Source organism: Scyliorhinus torazame, chromosome 10 (assembly GCF_047496885.1).
Source record: "Scyliorhinus torazame isolate Kashiwa2021f chromosome 10, sScyTor2.1, whole genome shotgun sequence".
Classification (NCBI taxonomy): Eukaryota; Metazoa; Chordata; class Chondrichthyes; order Carcharhiniformes; family Scyliorhinidae; genus Scyliorhinus; species Scyliorhinus torazame.
In genome coordinates this window covers 142,817,340-142,834,046 of record NC_092716.1, presented here as the reverse complement: position 1 = coordinate 142,834,046, position 16,707 = coordinate 142,817,340, and the positions used below count along the sequence as shown (strand labels likewise).

Below are 16,707 nucleotides of genomic sequence, written 5' to 3'. Positions count from 1 at the left end.
CAGACTGGGCTTTTCCTTGTCATTCAGATGGAGGATTAAGCTGTTACAGACCTGGTGGGAGAAACTGCTTGCAGCCTTTTAAACCTTCATCCTAATGCACGAGAGAGTGTTGGTAATTTGAAATAAGGCTCTCTGGTTGTCCGTGATCACCTGGTTAAAGTTTGAGGATATAGTGGTTCCTTTCACAGGTCTGGCTGGAAGCCTCTTAACTCACCAGGCAGAGAGTTGAGAGAGAGAGTTTTAAAATGACCCCATGCCTGGATCATTCTCAGAACTGTGGACAAAATGGAGCTCGCCACATGGCCTACCTTTCTTCCAGAAGGTTCTGAATAGCTCCACCAATCACAAGCAAGAACAGGAGATGCCCCAGAATTTCAGACACACCGATTGGCTGCTTGCCATGTCCATCGAACTGACATCACAGCTGTGCCACAGCGCATAAAGGGAGATGTGGGATCAGTTAAATGGCAGCTCGTAGCAGTGGGGATTTCCGTTCAAAACCAAAAGGCAGTGATTTTAAAACCAGCCGGCAGGACAGGCATTAAAAGGACGCAAGGATTAGACGAGGAGTGTTTTCGGTTGGACCAAATTGACCAAGGTCTGCAGTTTAAAATGAAACTGCAACATTGCAGGGACAGGGATTGAAAAGGGAAACACAAAATAGACAAAGATTTAACAAGTTCCTTATATCATCCCTGCTCGCACCAAGCTCTTCCTGTCTCTGTAATTAACCATCGCTGCTCCCACCAAACTATTTATCCACTTGTGTGTTTCTTCCCCTCCCGCAGCCTAGGGGTGCGCTGGAGTCGACCTTGGAGGTGGGGCTGGAGGAGCTCACGTGTGCCAGAGATGCCCACAGGGGGGACGTAGGCCACAGGGATAGGGGAGCCATGGGGGGTACTGGGCAGACCGAGCGGACGCCACGGTGTGTGGATATGCTTTACCTTTGGATAGTTTTTGTAACGTTTCTTTCTCTTCTAGCTGGGACAGTGATGTTCGAATACGGAATGCGTCTTGGGCGGGAAGTTCGCACTCTGGATGGGCTGCAGAAACAAGTAAATTGTTACTTAGTGGGAATAAATTGCCTGCGACAAATCCGACCGGAATATGCTTGGATCGTACGGCCTGCAGCAGGAGCTATGGTATGAAAGCACGTTTCAACACCCTCTTCCTTGTGGGATGACAGAGTTTCACTGTCAGCTGGTGAGAGCACCTGAAATTCTGGCATCTGGAGTTCTAGCTGCTGAGTGACCTGGGGAGATGTGAGCAGCTTGTGGGTCTGTGCATGCTCCATGTTAAATTTGGAGGACTTCTCTTCAGACTAGGTAAGGGAAGGACTCACTTTGTGAGAGTGGGTTGCTGGCACCTTCATCCTAATGCACAAGAGAGTGTTGGTAATTTGATATAAAGCTCTCTGCATTGTCTGTGATCGTCTCGCTTAAGGTCCCGGATATAGTACTGGAGAGGGCTTGTTTTGTATATAGATTTTTAAAACACATTTAACAAAGTACCACATAATAGACTTGTGAGAAAAGCTACAGCCCATGGGATTAATGGAAAGTGCCAGTGTGGATTTCAAATTGGCTCAGAGGCCGAAATCCGAGACTGGTGGTGAACTGGGGGAAATGTGCGGTGATGTCTGCCACGTTGAATTTCGGACTCCTCTTTTGGATGTATATTAATGATCTGGCATTATTTCGCAGTTTGTATATGACACAAAGCTCAGAAATGTAGTAATGAAGAGGAGCGCAGAGACAGACTGATGAAATAAGCAGATATACAGTAGATAAAATTTAACGCCTGTGAAATGAGCAGAGGTAAAACGAACTAAATTATTTAGTTTTAAAATGGTTACAGGAACAGAGAACTATGGATATACAAACCAATGAATATACCCACCTAAACCAAGGTGTCTGTTTTTAAAAGAAAACGGGGGGGGGGGGGGGTCGGGTTCTCCAGTCCGCCAGCTGCGCTTTCCGGCACGGTACGCCCCCGCCGCCAGGGGAATTAGTTGACAGACATCTTTACAATGCTCTCCCTGCTAATATGAGATTTTGGCCAGAATTAAACGCTATAATGGTGAATACAGTGTAGCCCTCTGGAACAGACTGGTTGTTGTCTTTTCTGTGGCACTGAGCCCTGTTTAAACCTTTCTCCCTGCTTTAACAGTATGAGCGTCCTGGGGCATCTCCAAAGAGGAATCATGACGGCGAACATACTGTCACACAAAGTAAGTCATGTTGCTTTGTTTCACTCCTTGAGGCTGCAAATCAAAGGAAGCTGGTCAAATTTTGTGAAGTATCTCATGTCAGTGGTGGGGAAGCTAATGGAGAAAATTCTGAAGGAGAGAATCTACCTCCACTTTAGAGGCAATGTTTCATCAGGATTAGTCAGCATGGCTTTGTCATGTCAAACAAACTTGATTGAATTTTTTGAGCACCTGACTAAGTGTGTAGATGAGGGTAATGCAGTTGATGTAGTTTACATGGATTTCAGCAAAGCATTTGGCAAGGTCCCACATGGGAGACATATACAGACAGTAAATGCACATGGGATACAGGGGAACTTGATATGTTGGATGCAAAGCTGGAGGAAACAGGGTGATGACAGGTGGCTGCTTCAGTGACTGGAAGCCAGTGATGTACCACAGGGATCTGTGGTGGGTCCCCTATTATTTGTCATTTATCATAAATGTCTTATGTGGGGGTTAGGATCAGTACGTTTGCGGATGAGACAAAGATAGGCCTTGTGGTTGACCGCGAGGCTGAGATTCGGTTGCAGGAAGATAGAGACGGGATGGTTAAATAGGCAGAAAAATGGCAGATGGAATTTAATCCTGAAAAGTGTGAGTCTTACACTTTGGAAGGAGCAATTTGACAAGGAAATATTCAATGAATGGCAGCACACTGGGAAGTCCTGAGGAACAAAGAGACCCTGGTGTGTTTGTAAATAGATCTCTGAAGGAAGAAGGGCAGGCTAGTAGGGTGGTGAAAAGGGCATTTGGTACACTTGCTTTTATCAATCATGGCATAGATTACAAAAGCAAGAAAGTCATGTGGAGTTACATAGAACATTGGTGAGGCCACCAGCTGGAACACTGTTTGCAATGCTAGTGTCTCATTATAGGAAGGATGTGATTGCACTGGAGCGGGTGCAAAGGCATTTCACCAGAATATTGCCTGGGACGGAGCTTTTAAGTTATGAAGAGAGGTTGGATCAGCTTGGGTTGTTGAGCAGAGAAGACCAAGGGACGACCTGATCGAGGTTTACAAGATTATGAGGGGTATGGACAGGATGGATAGGAACAGTTGTTCCCCTTAGCTGAAGGATCGGTTACGAGGGTAGACAAGTGCAAGGTGAGGGACGGGAGGTTCAGGGGGGATTTGAGGAAAAATATTTTTACCCAAAGGATGGTGACAGTCTGAAGCACACTGCCTGGGAGAATGATAGAGGCGGGTTGCCTCACATTGTTTAAAAATTACATGGATGAGCTCTTGGTACATCTTAACATTCGAGCCTAAGGGCCAAGTGTTGGCAAATGGGATTAGGATTGGCGGATCAGGTGCCTTTCATGCGGCGGTGCAGACTCGATGGGCCTTTCTGCTTTGTATTTTTATGTGATAAAGCATCTGACAGAATATGATGCCTTATGGAATTTAAAAAAAATTTCAATCAAGGGACAGTTGACTGTCCTGCACATCTTTGGGTGCTGGCCATTTCATGATGACTGCTTTCTAACCATTGAAAACAGGTTGCTGATACCTACTCTGACCCATTCACATTGCCCTCTGTTATCGGCTGTGGACTGTCTCTGATGGAACCTCATCAACTTGCCCTCTTGTTGTTTTTCCGAAGTCCGGTGCAATACCCATGTTCTGGGAACACTGTTTCTGATGGCTGTTCAGGTCACTAAATTACATCACATTGAGTTTGTTGCTTCCATAGTTTATTTTCCCTCTCCCATTCCTTCAGCAGGAATCAGTATTTCAAAAGATGACAACATCATTGGTACCTTTAACTGCAGAATTCACCAACCTGAAATCATTTCCAGTTGGTGATTTACCCAAATGGACTGAAGAGTCCTTTAAACATACAAGCATGTAAACAACATGTTAAACCGGTTACATAGCTGTAATAAGAGAAAGTATTGGAAATACTCAACATCTGTAATGAGGAAAAAGAGTTAATGGGCGCGATTCTCTGGAAAAAATTCTAAGCGAGCGAGAGTTGCCGCGAGCTTGCAGTTGCTCGGTCCAACGAGGCCAGCTGAGTCGCTGGAACAGCGCTCGCCAGCCCCTGCTAACAAGGTTGAGCAGCACTTCAGCAGCACTTACTCGTCCAACCCCAGCCAGCTCACAATTATGGCGCCGAGGTGACCAGCCCCAGACTCGGGGATGCTGACCTCTGAAAGAGGCTCCTAGACACGGTGAAGGCCAGGAGGGCTCCAGGGAGTAAGCCACAAGGCAGCCTGGGACGAGGTGGTGGCAGTTGTGAGCTCTGGGAATGTGACCAGGAGGACCGGCCTCCAGTGGGGGAAAAAATGGCGACCGCAGTGGAGAGCCTGGTGCAAGACGTCGGCACCATTGGGGAAGGTGTTCAAGACGTCGCGCATGACGGCCATGGCTGAGGGTCTCAGCAGAATATCTGACTGGGCTATGTCACCCTGTACTCGGCTGATCTTGATGAGGCTCTGCGGGACATGTTGGTGGACATTGCCGAGACGCTGCAGAGCATGTCCCAGTCACTGAGGTGCATTGCCGAGGGCGTCAACGTGATGGTGCAGACTATGGGAAACCACCAGGGCTGGCAGAGCCAGATGATGCAGGGACAGCCAGGGCTTGAACCAACTGACCCTCCGTCCCAAGGTGAACCCCAGAGCCCTATGGGCACTGACCAGGAATAGGGGCCGCTGGGTGCTGATCTGGACCCGTCCCATGGAGTGCCGTCAGTGGCCACCTGTTCCCCTGAGTTGCACCCCTCTGATGAGGCCGCGTCTCAAAGTCAACACACGAGACAGGGCGTCACAGCTGTATAGAACATAAGAACAAGGAGCAGGAGTTGGCCAGCTGGCCTCTTGAGCCTGCTCCACCATTCAATCAGATCATGGCTGATCTTTTGTGGACTCAGCTCCCCTTTCCGACCCAAACACCATAACCCTTAATCCCTTTATTCTTCAAAAAACTATCTATCTTTATCTTAAAAACATTTCATGAAGGAGCCTCAACTGCTTCACTGGGCAAGGAATTCCATAGATTCACAACCCTTTGGGTGAAGAGGTTCCTCCTAAACTCAGTCCTAAATCTACTTCCCCTTATTTTGAGGCTATGTCCCCTAGTTCTGCTTTCACCCGCCAGTGGAAACAACCTCCCTGCATCTATCCCATCTATTCCCTTCATAATTTTATATGTTTCTATAAGATCCCCCCTCATCCTTGTAAATTCCAAAGAGTACAGTCCCAGTCTACTCCACCTCTCCTCGTAATCCAACCCCTTCAGCTCTGGGATTAACCTAGTGAATTTCCTCTGCACACCCTCCAGCGCCAGTATGTCCTTTCTCGGGTAAGGAGACCAAAACTGAACACAATACTCCAGGTGTGGCCTCACTAACACCTTTACAATTGCAGCATAACCTTCCTAGTCTTAAACTCCATCCCTCTAGCAATGAAGGACAGAACTTCATTTGCTGCCTTAATCACCTGTTGCACCTGTAAACCATCTTTTTGTCACTCGTGCACTAGCACATCCAGGTCTCTCTGCACAGCAGCATGTTTTAATATTCTATCATTGAAATAATAATCCCTTTTGCTGTTATTCCGACCAAAATGGATAACCTCACATTTGTCAACATTGTCTTCCATCTGCCAGACCCTAGCCCATTCACTTAACCTATCCAAATCCCTCTGCAGACTTCCGGTATCCTCTGCACTTTTTGCTTTAACACTCCTCTTAGTGCCGTCTGCAAACTTGGACACATTGCACTTGGTCCCCAACTCCAAATCATCTATGTAAATTGTGAACAATTGTGGGCCCAACACTGATCCCTGAGGGACACCACTAGCTACTGATTGCCAACCAGAGAAACACCCATTAATCCCCACTCTTTGCTTTCTATTAATTAACCAATCCTCTATCCATGCTACTACATTACCCTTAATACCATGGATCTTTATCTTATGCAGCAATCTTTTGTGTGGCACCTTGTCAAAAGCTTTCTGGAAATCCAGATATACCACATCCATTGGCTCCCCGTTATCTACCGCACTGGTAATGTCCTCAAAATATTCCGCTAAATTAGTTAGGCACGACCTGCCCTTTAAGAACCCATGCTGCGTCTGTCCAATGGGACAATTTCCATCCAGGTGCCTCGCTATTTCTTTCTTGATGATAGATTCCAGCATCTTCCCTGCTACCGAAGTTAAGCTCACTGGCCTATAATTACCCGCTTTCTGCCTACCTCCTTTTTTAAACAGTGGTGTCACGTTTGCTAATTTCCAATCCGCCGGGACCACCCCAGAGTCTAGTGAATTTTGGTAAATTATCACTAGTGCATTTACAATTTCCGTGGCCATCGCTTTTAGCACTCTGGGAAGCATTCCATCAGGGCCAGGAGACTTGTCTACCTGTAGCCCCATTAGCTTGCCCGTCACTACCTCCTTAGTGATAACAATCATCTCAAGGTCCTCACCTGTCACTGGCATGTTATTTGTGTCTTGCACTGTGCAGACCGACCCAAAAAACCTGTTCAGTTCCTCAGCCATTTACTCATCTCCCATTATTAAATCTCCCTTCTCATCCTCTGAAGGACCAATATTTACCTTAGCCACTCTTTTTTGTTTTATATGTTTGTAGAAACTTTTACTATCTGTTTTTATATTCTGAACAAGTTTACATATCTTACTCCTCTTTATAGGTTTTTTAGTAGCTTTCTGTTGCCCCCTAAAGGTTTCTCAGTCTAGTCTCCCACCAATCTTTGCCACTTTGTATGCTTAATGAGTGCCGGCGACGGGTGGATCGGGGCCCTCTGGCACCAGAGCCCCCAGAGGACGCCCGCCATGGACATTGAAGGCCATGGGGCGAGGTAAACAGCTGGCTGCCTCCACCTCAGATGTGCATCCTGGGGAAACACCGATACATAGTGGTAGAACAATGAAGGCAAAGCACTTTGAGGATCACTGAGGGCACCGGGGGAGGGTGGGATAGGTGGAGGGGGGTGGCAGCACCATCCGGAGTGTGGGGACTTGTGTTACACATTAAACACCCTTGTGCACAACCACTGTGATGCCTCTGTCACTTTCTCCTGCAATGTGGGCCGACCTCCGAACCTCTGGCCCATCTCTCCAGGCATCCCTCCCCAGGCACCCCGCATGCAGGTGATGGGTGTGAGCGAGCACTCAGCAGACAGGCAGGGATCAGACTATGGCATAGATTGAAGAGCACCAGCGCCCAGCTCTCTGCAGGTTACCATCACCCCCCTGCCCCTCAACGATGACCCACTAACGGTGTCGACACAGTTCCAGCACACTGGAGTTATGTGACACATACCTTGGGAGGGTGGAAAATGGGATGGGCAGTGACGGACCAGGCCATATCCTAAGTGAAGTGGGTGATTATGAGGGGCTCCCTGGCCCTCATACTTGCCGTTGCCGCCTGTTCTGCAGCCTCCGGCTGGACATCCGGTTCCTCCCCGGCCTCATTCTCCAGCCCCTGCTGGTCCGGCACCCCCTCTTCGTCCTCGTACTCCTTGGAGATGGCCACATGTTCCTCACCAACTTCCAACCCTCACCAACTTCCAACATGTCTCCCTGCTGCAGTTCAAGGTTGTGGAGGACACAGCACATCACCACAAAATGGGCGACCCTCTGGGTGGTGTACTGGAGTGCACCACCGGTGCAGTCAAGGCATCGGAACCTCATCTTGAGGAGTCCGATGCTCCGCTCAATCACAACCCGGGTGGCCGTATGGGCCTCGTTTTTTTTTAATAAATTTAGAGTACCCAATTCATTTTTTCCAATTAAGGGGTAATTTAGCGTGGCCAATCCACCTAGTCTGCACATCTTTGGGTTGTGGGGGCGAACCCCACGCAAACACCGGGAGAATGTGCAAACTCCACGCGGACAGTGACCCAGAGCCGGGATCGAACCTTGGACCTCGGCGCCGTGAGGCAGCAGGGCGAACCCACTGCCACTGTGCTGTCCCTTATGGGCCTCTCTTTACCGGGTCTCCACCTCGGTCACCCGCCTCCGTACTGGCATCATTAACCAGGTCCCTCAGTGGATATTCCCTGTCCCCCAAGAGCCAAGCCGCCCATCCTGGGTGGACCTCGAAGAGGGTTGGGATGACCGACTGCCTGAGGATGTAGCTGTCGTGCACACTCGGGAAGCGTGTACACACGTACATTATCTCATCTGGTGGTCGTACACAAGGTGCATGTTGAGGGAGTGGAACGTCTTTTGGTTAACATAGGGCACCCCCAGGTGGACCGGTGAGCGCAGACCCCATGGAGCTGGGGCATCTCAGCAACGGCAGAGAAACCTGCTGCCTGGGCATTTTGCTGAACTTGATCTCGGTGTCAAAGATGAGCTAGTTTTCCGCCTGGGCAAACAGGGCATTTGCACCTGTGGCCTGAATTGCCAGACAGATCACCGCTAGAGCCCTGGGATGATCCCAAGGCATAAAGGTTCAGGGCTGCGGTGACCTGGACAGGAACCAGGAGTGGGTGTCATCCTCCTCCACGTGGTGCTAGGTCCGCGAGGACATGGCACAGGTGCCGCACCGTCTCCTTGTTGAGACGGAACCTCCTGCACACGCTGTCTGTCATCTGTTCAAAGAACCAGCGACGCCACTACACCCTGGGCCGTTGCGGGACTCCCCTTCGGGGTTCCTCCCTGGCCAAAAGGGTGGTCTGGTGTGAGGCGGGTCCCTGCACATGGCCGCCAACCCGAGCATCTGCAGACGTTGCTGCCGCCATCTCCTGTGTCTGGTTGCATTGCCTAGCAGCAGCACCACTAGGGCAACTTGTGCATCCAATATCCCTGCCACAGCACTCAATGTCTAAGGAATTGGGACAGGGTGTTAATCCCCCAACCCAGAACGCAGCGGGGCCCCTCACCGTGTAACCCGGACACCAGCTCGTAATATCACCTGGATCGGGCGCTGATCCGACCCCGTGGCACTCACCCACTCTCCGGCAGCGAATGTATCCCTGGAGCTGTGTCTCATCCCCTGGGTGTTTGGATGTGTGGTGTTGCATCCCTCAGTGTTCAGGCACAGTGTCCAGGCGCCATGGTCTGATTGGGATGCAAAGCAATGACTCCCATATGCTACATGGCCCATCCATCCAGGGGAATCCACTTGGGTTGTGTGAAGTGCTCACTTAACCAGGATTGCCAATTCCCTATTAGCAAAAGCCATGGGCAGCACGGTGGCACAGTGGTTAGCACTGCTGCCTCACGGCGTCGAGGACCCAGGTTCGATCCTGGCCACGGGTCACTGTCCGTGTGGAGTTTGCACATTTTCACCCTGTGTCTCTTGGGTCTCACCCCCCCGACCCAAAGATGTGTAGGATCGGTGAATTGGCCACGCTAAATTGCCCCTTAATTGGGAAAAAAATAATTGGGTACTCTAAATTATTATTTTCTTAATTTAAAAAAACAGAGGCCTGGGCAATTGGTTGTGGTTATGGGTGGTTGTTGGGGGAACGAGCAGGGACCAGGTTTGACCCTGGAACGGATACACACAATCCAGGGGTTGGCATGGTGGTGCCGCGAGCGGTTGTAAAACCCCCCCCCCCCCCCCCCCCCTCCCAAGCGTCTCTTCCCCCTTCTCACCTTCCCATGACAGCCCACCCATGCTGAGGCTCCTCCAACCCCCGCCGAGCACAGGGGCAGCAAGCCGAAACCCCCCGGGCTCTTTGCCTGTGAGCAAAGGTGGCTACTCACCACCTCGGCTTCCCATAGAAGCCCTTCCTCCAGGTTCCCATTTTTAAAAATTGGCGATAGCGTGACCACTTGCTAGGGAGGCCGCTGAATGACTGGGGACTGCTGGCTATGGGGTGGCTCTCGTTTATTGTATGGAAATAGGGCTTAAGTGGTGATAATTGATTTCTCTCCTCGGCGAGATCCCGATTTAACCTACCGTTCGCGGGCCGGTTGCATCGCACACTGTTTGGCACCTGGCGTATTCTCAGTTTTGGCCTCTTCCACTATTCACCAGCTTCATTTCGATTGAGCGACAGCGTAACGAGGCCAGAGATTCGCGGCCAATGTTCAATTCGAATCTGACTCTTCAGGACCGGTTTCATGAGATGTGGGTGTTGCTGGCTGAGCCAGCATTTAAGGCCCATCCTTCATTGTCCTTGAACCAGATGGCTTGCTTGGCTATTTTAGAGGGCATTTAAGAGGCAAACATATTCCTGTAAATCTGGAGTGGCATGTAGGCCAGACAAAGGATTGCTTGAATTGTCGTCAACAGGGAGAGAGATATTTTACTGCTTCCAGCTCCCCTCGATCTCTAGTCAGCAGTAACATTGTTAAATGCGTTGATGTCCCCCACCCATTCTGTGCCCTTGCTACTTTTAGTGCTTCTTCCAATTAGTGTTCAAGGTGGAGGAATTCTGATTCATCAGCTGAACTCTGGGGCGGGAGTGGGCAGTAGGTGGTAATCAGCAAGAGGTTTCTTTGTCCATGTTTGACCTGATGTCATGAGACTTCATGGGTCTGGAGACAATGTTGAGGTTTCCCAGGGCAACCCTCTCCAGTCTGTCTGTCATTGTGCCACCTCCTGCGGGGTCAGTCCTGCTGGTGGGACAGGACGTGCCCAAGGTTGGTGATAGTGGTGTCTGGGACATTATGTATAAGGTATGACTGTCTGTCTGTTGCTTGTCTAGTCTGTGGGAGATCTCCCATTTTGGAACAATTGCTAAGGTAAGGAGAACTTTGCAGTGTCGACAGTGCATGGTGTGTCTTCAAAGTTTCTGGTGTCTGGCTCATTGCTGGGCGATCTGTTCAGTTTTATTTTTATTTTACTGTAATGGTTGTGATACAACTGAGTGGCTTACTCGGCCATTTTAGAGGGCATTTAAGAGCCCATTGCTGTGGGTCTGCAGTCACATATCAGCCAGACTGGTGTTATGACCAGTCCCCAGGCGAGGTTCTCTCAATGTTTTATCCTAGGTGAGGAGGAATGACATGGCGCTCATTCTTTATTCAATCCCCTTGGTTTGTCACAACAAGATTAATTTAAAAAAGATTCTTTCCCTTGTGGATACCTTTTCCCAGCCCAATATTAATGTTTTATAAGGAGCCAATTTAACCAGGCTTTCTTGAGCTTAAGAAAGAGTGAGTTTCAGCTCATTAGTTACTAAATGCGTGAAAAAGGATACAAGTCATGCATATGCATTCACACAGATTAGAAATGAGAATAGCCCAAAAGAAACATACGAATCAGTCCTCGACTTGTCCGTGAAGAGTAGATGGTGGAACGTTGCAGTCATTGCAATTTGTGATTCCAGCAGCGCTGACTTCAGCAGGTGACGAGTCAGTTTGAGATTCTAGTATTTTGCAGTTTGCCCTGCTTCCTTTTCAGCTGGGGCTTTGTTGACTGGGCTTGCTTCAGCAATCAGAGAGACAATTACCTGCAAAAAAAAAGTTTGCATGGATCTGCTGCTGCTGTCTTTCCTCTTGTGTCACACGCTGACACATCCAGCACTATTTGACTCAGAGCTGGCTTTTATCCCAGTCTTTGTATATTCCTCATGGGGGCCGGGTTCGCCCAGTTGGCTGGACAGCTGGTTTGTGAGGCAGCGAGAACAATAGCGCGGGTTAAATTCCCGTAATAGCTAAGGTTATTCACGAAGGCCCCGCCTTCTCTACCTTGCCCCGAGCCTGAGGTGTGGTAATCGTTCAGTTAAATCACCACTAGTCAGCTCTCCCCCTCAAAGAGAAAAGCAGCTTATGGTCATCTGGAATTATGGCGACTTTATTCACTGTACATTTTTGGAAGGCTAAAATCCACAAACGGTCTGGGACATTGCTCACTGGATAGCATTCCTGCTGAGATGATAATCAATTCCCATTATCTACACAGGAGATGACAGTTTCTGCATGGCCTTTGTGCTTTTGATGTGTCCTTGTCTGGAAACAAGGTGTGATTTCATCGTCTGTCTCTTAGTGCCATCCATCAGCAATTCAGCCAGTGACAGAATTTTCATCTTTGGCTTGCAGGACCACAGGTCTTATTTCAGGAGTTCAGTATGTCTGAGAAGTTTGGGGTTTTCTCCATCATGACACCGGGAAGGGAGGAAGATTTCCTTTCCGAAAGGACATTAATGAACCAGATTGTGTTTACACCTATCCAGTAGTTTCACAGTTACAGGTCAGGGGGTTGATGAGGGCTGGTGGAGAGACTGACTTTGGAAACCAGCTGTGTGGAGTTGCCCATGTCACTGTTTAATGTGTGGTTGCAGTTTGCCAACAGATTGATATAGTGGAACTGAAGAATTTAGAGAAGGAGTTTGTGTTGGCGCGTACACGACTACTACTTGCAAAACATGACCCTGCCTCCGCAGCAATAGCAGGTGAGAAGGAGAAAAAGGGAATAATCCCAATGTGACTTGTTGGGATTGAGTTTCAGTTATGTGAAGACCTTGGTTAATTGTTGAAAGGAGAAGATTCTGCATCTGCAAGCATGCTAGAGCGATTTTCAGTTTTAATTATTCTCCTATGGATAGTGGAACATGAATACTGGAGTGTGCGAATGTCAGTGCTTAATTTATTTTCAGTAACTTCCCATCCTTCCAGTTGGGACCTAGTGCTCCTTCCTATACAAAGCTCATTTGATGCGTAATAACCCCCAGCCTAATCTTTGCCTCACTTAATCCCAGTGTAAGTCTCCATCGCCCAACATCTGAGTGATTAAGATCATATTAGCAATCCCGGGTTGAGACTAGCCAATCTGAGGGGGAATGTGAGACTATCCTGGTCTGTGTTAGATCGCAAGCTCACAGTCTACAGTCAGGATTTAAAAAATTTGCTGTAAGGATTTGGCCATCACTGCCAAGGCCAGCATTTATTGGCCATCCCTACTTGCTCTGTACAACTGACTGGCCTGCTCTCTGGGTTTATGGAGTGAGCCATTGGGGAAAGTGAAGTTGTCTATAGAATTGAACAAATAAGAACAGTACGTTTCCTTCCCTAATGACCTTCCCTGAGCCACTTGAATTCTTGTGTTTCAAAATCTTAATTCAAATTGGTATGATTTGAACTTGCATTCTCCAAGTTATTAGGCCAATGATGTGCTCCCTCAGTGCTGAGTTGGTCAATCTCTAGTGTTTGGTGTTGAAGCCTTGTTTAAATGTTGGGGATGAAGCTGTACATTGAGCCTGCTTGCTCTGTATTTAACCCTCCATTCTATTACAGGGAGTGCCTCTGCTGAGGAGATGGTGGCCTTACTTGTTCAAGTGGGACTCTTTGATGCTGCTGCCTCCTTGTGTCAAACCTTCAAACTCTCATTGACCCCTATCTTTGAAGGGCTCTCTTTCAAGTAAGTATGTGATTTCTTGTGAGTACAGTACACAGTTCATAGCACCTCCTTCCCCTCCAACAGAATTCAAATCAGATTATCTAAATCAGTGGAAGACTGTCTTGAATTGAAGATGTCACTCTATGGATGGAGTGGGGGGATGGGGGCGGTACTGGTGGGCATATTCTGCTGGTTAGGTCGATTCCCCCATGATATATGTGCTATAGTGTGTATTATTATTATGCATCTCCTTATTTAAATCTTGCTGGTGTTATTAGTAAGTGCTGCGATGCCATTAGTTGTTGTTACCCGTGTCTGTTCAATTTTAACTGCCGTTAGTTCTAATTGTATTCCTGTTGTTGTTACTTTGATATTTAGCTAGTTGCTCTTGTTTTTGAGCCCATACTTTAAACTTCATTATTTTTATATATTAAAGAAGATAAATTTTATTTATCAACTTTATTAACAATGTGTTTTAACTACCTTTTTGTGGTCAAGTTACCACATCTTGTTTGGTGACAAGAATAAAATAAATTTGGGTTTTGACACGTTCAACACAAACGTTTTGCTAAGTTTACTGATGGAAGATAAGTTAGCAGCACCATGGCTATGATTGGGTCCATCAGTGAGTATATGGAAGAGGACAAGAACTGGGCTGAGTATGTGGAAAGAGTGGATCACTTTTTCTTGGCAAATGTGCTCGCAGATGAGGCTAGAAAGTTGGACTACCAGTACAGGCATGTAGGAGGAAGTCACACGTTGGGTAGCTCCTGCTCGAGGCTGCACTTTTTTGGGAACTTATCGCTCGGTCCCAAGGGCAATTTTTAAACTAACAGGTGCCGAAAAAAGGGGGCAAGTGAAGGTTTGCCGTAGAACGAAAGGGTCAGCCTGGCAGCAGGAAAGATGGCGGCGGCTCGGTCACTGGGTGGGGGTCACGCCGTTCACAGCAGAAAAGATGACCGATGTGATGGCCGTGGAATTTGAAAAACAGTTTTTTAAATTAAATTATCTGGGGAGTGGGGTGGGACTCCCGAATTTGCTATACTAATTGGTGCCGAACGCAGAAAGGGTGAGTAGTTGGGTCACCGGGGAGTTAGGATGGAGGAGGGTTTGTGTAGGGGGTCGGGGTTGAGGGTGCTGATAATGGCGCCGCTTAAGTTAGCCCCAGGCAAGTACTCTGAGTCCGGTGGTTGGGGCAACGCTGAAGATTTGGAGGCAGCATTTTAAGTTGGGAGCTGGGTTAGGGAGATGCCAACCAGGGGGAATCAGGTTTGAGCCGGGGAGGCTGGATGGGAGGTTTTGGAGATGGGAGGAAAGGGGAATCAGGGTATTCAAAGACTGAAAGGTTGGAAGAGTTGGAGAAGTATAGACTGGGGCAAGGGGTAGGGTTTCGGTACCTGCAGCTTCGAGACTTTTCAAGGAAGGAGTTCCCTATAGTGCCGGCTCCATCGTTGTTGGAAGAGGTATTGATGGCAGGGGAATTGGAGAAGGGGGTGGTGTCGGCGATTTATAGGAAGATTCTGGAGGAGGACGGGGTGTCCACGGAAGGGTTTAAGGTCAAGTGGGAAGGAGAGGTGGGGGAGGTAATGGAAGACGGTTTGTGTTGTGAGGTGCTATGAAGACTGAATGCCTTAACCTCATGCGCGAGGTTGGGGCTGATGCAGCTAAAGGTTGTATATAGGGTGCATCTCATGAGGGCGAGGATGAGCCGACTCTTCGAGGGAGTGGAGGATGTCTGTGAGCACTGTGGGAGGGCCCCCCGAAAACCATGCACATACATATGTTTTGGACCTGTCCGAAGCTGGACAGCTAATGGAGGAAGGTCTTTATCATCATTTCGGGGGGTACTGCACATGAACTTGGAACCAGGGCCCCTAGAAGCCATTTTCAGGGTGTCGGACTGGCCCGAACTGCAGGCGGGTGCGGGGGCAGGTGTTTTAGCCTTCGCCTCGCTGATTGCCCAGAGGCAGGTCCTGTTGGGGTGGAGGTCAGTTTCTTCACCCTGTGCCTCGGCTTGGCAGGGGGACCTACTTGAACTTTTGATCCTTGAGAAGGTGAAATTTGAGCTAAGTGGGTGGAGAGCTGACTGTTTATTATGCACTTTGGGAACTTGTTGCCAATGAACATTGGGGAGGTGAAAGTGGGGATTAGGTTTACGTTTTACTGTTTTGTTAACTTTTACCTGGAATGTACGAATGAATATTTTGGGTTGTATATTGAGGGGCTTGTTGTTTCTGAGGGATTGTTATCATGTTTGCTTTTGTTTTATTGTTTAATAATAATAATAATAATAATAATAATCGCTTATTGTCAAGTAGGCTTCAATGAAGTTACTGTGAAAAGCCCCTAGTCGCCACATTCCGGCGCCTATTCAGGGAGGCCGGTACGGGAATTGAACCCGCGCTACTGCCTTGTTCTGCATTACAAGCCAGCTATTTAGCCCAGTGTGCTAAACCAGCCCCTTGTTTAATGAAAATGTGGAGAATAAAAATTTTTATATAAAAAAAATAAGGCTAGAAAGAGCTCAATTCTCGTGCGCGTGTGTGGGGCGAAGACTTACAAACTAGTGAGAAATTTAGCTACACCATGGAAACTTTGGGGGGGGGGGTGCATTTCCTTTGCGGATTTAACTACACTCATTCAGGATCACCACAATTCTAAACCTTCAGTAATTATACGTTTCAAATTTTATAGTGATTTTCGGAAGACTGGACAGTCTGTAACTAACTTTGTTGCTGAATTATGCCAGCTCTTTGAACATTGCTAGTTTGGGGCAGTTTTGGAAGACCTGCTTCCAGACAGACTAGTTTGTGGCATGCGGTGTTTGCTGTGAGAAGCCACAATTACTTTTATGAAGGCTCTAGAAATTTCTCAGGACATGGGAATGGCTGCCAGTGATGCAAAAGATATTCAGAAGGTCAATGGCGACAGTTAGGTAGGTGCACTGCATCAAGTAGAAAAAGAAGCTGTTAAGTAAACAGGTAAAGATATTGGGAGTGTTTTAGATCTGGAGGGTTACACTATGTGAATCATTAAGTTTTTGGACACTGTTTGTCACCAGTGACAGAGGGGCTTTTAGTGAAGACTCAGCATTTCTAAGGCGGAGCAGGTAACTTATTCATTCATGGGATGTGGGTGTTGCTGGCCAGACCCACATTTATTGCCCATCCCTGTGGGCATTTAGGAGTCA

The 16,707-nt window shown here is 48.1% G+C and overlaps 1 protein-coding gene across 1 annotated transcript in view; it reads left to right on the top strand.

Moving 5' to 3' along the window:
* nup160 (nucleoporin 160) overlaps positions 1–16,707 on the top strand; it is a 125,077-nt gene that overhangs the window by 97,757 nt on the left and 10,613 nt on the right. Inside the window, exons 28-31 of the mRNA XM_072518792.1 lie at positions 982–1,142; positions 2,170–2,230; positions 12,463–12,573; positions 13,415–13,538. Coding sequence (XP_072374893.1) covers positions 982–1,142; positions 2,170–2,230; positions 12,463–12,573; positions 13,415–13,538 — 457 coding nt within the window. The remainder of the gene's footprint in view (positions 1–981; positions 1,143–2,169; positions 2,231–12,462; positions 12,574–13,414; positions 13,539–16,707) is intronic.